The sequence below is a fragment of the Arachis ipaensis genome, chromosome B08 (genome assembly GCF_000816755.2).
Source record: "Arachis ipaensis cultivar K30076 chromosome B08, Araip1.1, whole genome shotgun sequence".
In the NCBI taxonomy this organism is placed as follows: domain Eukaryota; kingdom Viridiplantae; phylum Streptophyta; class Magnoliopsida; order Fabales; family Fabaceae; genus Arachis; species Arachis ipaensis.
The window spans coordinates 38079991-38085544 of NC_029792.2; the positions used below are offsets into that span (position 1 = coordinate 38079991).

The 5554-nt window shown below is 37.3% G+C and overlaps 1 protein-coding gene across 1 annotated transcript in view; it reads right to left on the reverse strand.

Moving 5' to 3' along the window:
* The window catches only part of LOC107612956, a gene marked incomplete in the record, with an annotated part of 17345 nt that extends 16929 nt beyond the window's left edge, over positions 1–416 (reverse strand). Inside the window, 1 exon segment of the mRNA XM_016314756.2 lies at positions 1–416. Coding sequence (XP_016170242.1) covers positions 1–60 — 60 coding nt within the window.

Sequence of the window (5554 nt, forward strand, 5' to 3'; positions counted from 1 at the left end):
CAGATGTTCTTGCTTCCGCGACGAAGAGGCGGAGTTCGGCAGCACCTGTGCCGACGCCATGTGAGACTCACGTGCGATCTACAGAGAGAGCGTAACTAAAATCTCTCGAATCAACATTCCCCTTCTCAAATTGGCGATGTATCCTACCTGAACGAGCCGACGCAGATCACAGCAAATGGGCAGGAAAACGACACGATGCCGAATTCAAATTAGCAACAGGATCGAATTCTGAATATTTTTAAATAATAGGGAATTTTGAACATTTGAGACGTTGGGAGGTACAAAGGGGTCGAATTCGGGAGTTTTTCAGACAGAGGGCGTCCGATCTGATCAGAGAGAGAGAGAGAGAGATTTGTTGGGGCAAATCAAATCAAATTATAAAAGGGCACTTCCTTTTCTCTCTCTCTAGCTGCTGTTCTGTGTTCTCGGTTTTCTTTATTAACAACATTATTATTATTATTATTATTATTATTATTATTATTTTGATAAGATCAAAAATTAAATAAATATATAAAACTATAATAAAATGTTTATTGAAAAATAAAAATTAGTGTTTAATATTTTATATTATTTAAATTTAAATAAATTATATATAAATTTCATTAGCTCATTACTTTAATATGATATATAATTTATATAAATTATTAGCCTTTAATTTAATGGGTCTAATCTAAAAAAAACTAAAAAAAATTACATATAAATAAAATTAACGTTACACATATGAATTAGTGTATGGTTATTAGGGATGGCAAAACGGGTCGAGCCCGTCGGGCCGATCCGCTAAACCTGCTAAAAAGGCGGGTCGGACTAGGATTTGGAGCCCGCCAAACCTGCACCGCCAAATTGGCGGATTTTGGCAGAGCGGGGCGGACCGGTCCGCGGGGCCAAAGATTTTTATTTTTCTTTTTTTTATTAAATAAAAGAGTGATTACTAATATAAAATTAATAATTATAGAAGTTTTAAACACTTTTTTTCATTTTTTGTTTTTATTCTTCTTTTAGTTATTAACTTTATTTATTTTATTTTACAATTTCGTATATATGCTCAAATTATGTGACTTATTTTTTAAAATAAAGATGATTCTATTGACAAATATTATTTTGAACAATTTTATTGAAGTTAAAAATTAAAAAAAATAATAAAAAATTATATTATAATTTGACTATTTTTTATTTATATTTGATTTTTTAATTATTATTTTTTGGTTAATTTTAATGAATTTTATTTTTTAAAAAAAAAAGAAGCGGGCTAGCCCGCCAACCCGCCAATCTGCCACAAAGTGGGGCAGGCTAGCATTTTAAACCATTTTAGTTGGCGGGCGGACCGGCCCGCCCCGTTTATGAGGCGGTGGGACAGGTTGGGGCGGACCGACCCGCTTTGCCACCCCTAATGGTTATAGGTTTATAGCATTTTCATGTGAACTTTGTTATTATATATTTTATTATTAGCCTATTAAAGTCAAAGAAGTAAGTCTGGCTTAGTAGCAAGACTGCTGAAGCTTTGCATGTAAGAACCGCGACTAATTAACCGCTTAATTAAATTAAATTAACTGCCAAAAATAGGATCCAAAAATTTAGAATATTAATTAGGAAATTTAAATATGATATTTAGACAGTAGATTTTTCTAAGTTAAAAAATGTAATTTTCTGCGAAAAATCGCATAAAATCGTGAACCAATAAATTAACCGGCAATATCGGCTTAAATCGGTCCGATACTGAGCAAGAATAATAAAAATAGTAGAAAACCTTGGAAAAATATTTAGAATTAAAAATCGGGCATTAATTTTAAAAGTTTGGCCCAAAATTGGGCCAAACGGGCCAAAAACTTTAATGGATTAGACCGAGCCCAAGTTGGGGCCAAGGCCACATATATAAGTTCACTAAATGAGCCCCATTCATCTCATTCACCACCAAACACAACATACACCTGCAGAAATGAGGAGGAGAAGAAGAGAGAAAAGTTACTATTCACATACAACTTCAATCGACCATATCTCGAGCTACTGTGCTCCGATTCGCGTGCCGTCAGCGGCTACACAAAGCTCTTGCCGAGCCCGTTACTCTCATCTAACTTTTATAGGTAAAATTTCGAAATTTCCTCTCTTTCTAGCAGCCCTAAGAAATTTGAAATTTTGGGTGTTGATTTTGAGTGAATTTTTGCGTTTTGATTGATTAAGTGGTCTCTAAGGTTGGGCTATTAGTGGTTTGTGCTCCAAACACCATCAAAAAAGGTAAAGAAACTCTTTACCTTATGAAATTGTGATTATGATGAACCCTAGGTTAATTGGTTATAAATTATGTGTATATATAGCTTGAAGTTGTGATTGTTGGCATTTATTTGGAGCTTTGGATTGATTGTTGGTGATTGGAGGCTTGAGCTGGACTCAATTTTGGGATTTTGGCATATTGAGAATTGGCCAAGGTATGGTTTCATTTTTTTCTATGTAATATATAATATTTCTAGACACTTAGGCTAGTGACCCACAGGATAGGTTTGATTGAATTTATTATTGGATTTGATAATGCATGATGATGTTGTTAAATTGATAGTGTGTGATGATGTTAATGATTGTGATGGTTTTGATGTGTTGAGATGAGAATTATGATGAGGTATGATAAATGAAGCTTATGAGTAGTGAGATTCGGTGCAAGTTGTTAATATTGAACATTGATGTGCAAATTTTGGAATTTGTTGGGTTATAGAGGTGGAATTGATTGATATAGGTGTTGAAATGGTTGAAATGTGATGGAAAGGTAAAGTATAATATTTGGTAGTGTTTGATGATGTGATGTAATAGGCTTTTATTTTGATTTGGTTGTGAACTTTAAGGTGTTGAGAACTTGTGAACTTTCATGACAACTAGCTTTTGGGTGAACTATGACGCATCATATCTTTTGCTATGGTTATTGAAATTGAATGAATTTTATATCAAATTAAAGATAATTTAAAGAGCTTTAAAACGATATAGATTTTGTAGAAATCCGAATTTTATAGAGGAAGATATGATCGTTGAAAGTTTGTGTCAAAAATCTGATTTCTGTGATGGTTGCAGAAATTATGAGTTTTGATTTATGTGCGCACGCACACTGCTGTGCGCGTGCTCGGAGCAGGGGCAATGTCATGACTTGTGTATACGCACACCTTTGTGCACACGCACAACCTGTGCATTTTTGAAAACGTGCGTATGCACACACTGGTGCGCACACACACAGGGACATGCATTCTGTTGAAGGCGATCGCACACTCTGGTGCGCACACACACCCTGCAAAATTTGCAAGCTGTGCATACGCACAACCTCGTGCGCACGCACATGCTGGGAGGTACATTCTGTTGAGGGTGTCTGCACGTATCTGTGCGTGTACGAAGAATAGAAACTTTTACTTACTGTGCGTACGCATACCTCTATGCGTACACATACTTTTAGAAAACTCTTTAGGGAGTGCGTACGCACACTGCCCTGTTTTTCAATAAAAATCTTGTTTTCAACTATTTTATCTTCTCAACAAGCTTGTAAACTTCCGTGACACTTATCTAAGACTCTTTAGCTTGTTTTTAGGTGTCAAAACATAGAGAAGGCTCTAGGTGGATTCAATTAGGTATTTTCTTGCAAAAGTTTAGAAAACGGAGACTTAGGTTTCTGGAGTACTGAGGACGGATTTAGTTGAGTGAGAGGGCGAAGTATTGTGTTGATGATTATTAATACGAATAGTGGAAGTGGTGAACTACTGAGTACTGAATAAAATGATTTTTGAAAACCATTGAATTACTGTTTATACTGAGATTGATGAGACGTTATGCGCCTGGTAAGGACGGTTGGTTAATCCCGCTTGTCAAGGTTGCAGCGGCGGCGTAAAGACGGTTGGTTTATCCCGCTTACGTTGAAATGTGAGATCTGAGGCAGAGTATCCCACTCACATCCTTTCGGATCACAAGAGTGTGCCCGGCACTATATCCGTGGGTAGTGTACCCGATACTATATTCGTAGGGGGATCCCACTTTTTATTCATGACCGAAAGGCGACATCTCCATGGAGATGTGTCGGGTTGGCAGTTGAACCAACAATGTGATATCACAACCCAATAAGACAGGCATTCATCATGTGCATATTCTATCTGTTTTTTTTGTTTTGCCGACTTGTATTGTTTGCCTAAGTGTTTAACCTGCCTAAATGCTTATTGAATTACTTGATATACATGCTGATGAGCGGATAATTTATACGCTTTTTGGCATTATTTTCAGTATGTTTTTAGTATATTTTAGTTAGTTTTTATTATGTTTTTGTTAGTTTTTAAATCAAAATCATATTTTCTGGACTTTACTATGAATTTGTGTGTTTTTCTGTAATTTCAGGTATTTTCTGGCTGAAATTGAGGGACCTGAGCAAAAATTTGATTCAGAGGCTGAAAAAGGACTGCAGATACTGTTGGATTCTGACCTCCCTGCACTCGAAGTGGATTTTCTGGAGCTACAAAGGCCCAATTGGCGCGCTCTCAATTGCTTTGGAAAGAAGACATCCTGGGCTTTTCAGAAATATATAATAGTTCATACTTTGCCCGAGATTTGATGGCCCAAACCGGTGTTCTAAGTCAGCATAGAAATCCTGGCATCAAAACGCCAGAACTGGCATAAAAGCTGGAGTTAAACGCCTAAACTGGCACAAAAGATGGCGTTTAACTCCAAGAAAAGTCTCTACATGTGAAAGCTTCGATGCTCAGCCCAAGCACACACCAAGTGGGCCCAGAAGAAGATTTCTGCATTAATTACCTATTTCCGTAACCCTAGGCTACTAGTTTTCTATAAATAGGACCTTTTGCTATTGTATTTTCATCTTTCAATCAATCTTTAATCATATTTTGATGATTGAACCCTCTTTGGGAGGTTGGCCATTCGGCCATGCCTAGACCTTTTGTTCTTATGTATTTTCAACGGTGGAGTTTCTACACCCCATAGATTAAGGTGTGGAGCTCTGCTGTTCCTCATGAATTAATGCAAAGTATTATTGTTTTTCTATTCAATTCAAGCCTATTTCTTCTCAAAGATAACCACTCGTTCTTCAATCTGACGAATGTGATGATCTGTGACACTCATCATCATTCTCACCTATGAACGCGTGCCTGACAACCACTTCCGTTCTACTTGCAATAGCTTGAGTGCGTATCTCTTAGCCTCCTGGTTCATGATGCATGGTTGCCTCGCCTGACAACCGAGCCTTCCATTCCATGAGATCAGAGTCTTCGTGGTATAGGCGAGAATCAATTGGCAGCATTCTTGAAATCCGGAAAGTCTAAATCTTGTTTGTGGTATTCCGAGTAAGATCTGGGAAGGGATGATTGTGACGAGCTTCAAACTCGTAGTGTTGGGCCAAACGCAAAAGGATCAATGGATCCTGTTCCAACATGATCGAGAACCAACAGCTGATTAGCCGTGCGGTGACAGTGCATTGTGCATTTGGTTACTAAGAGGACGGGAGGTAGCCATTGACAACGGTGAAACCCAACATAAGCTTGCCAGGGAAAGGAGTATGAATGATTGGAAGAAGGCAATAGGAAAG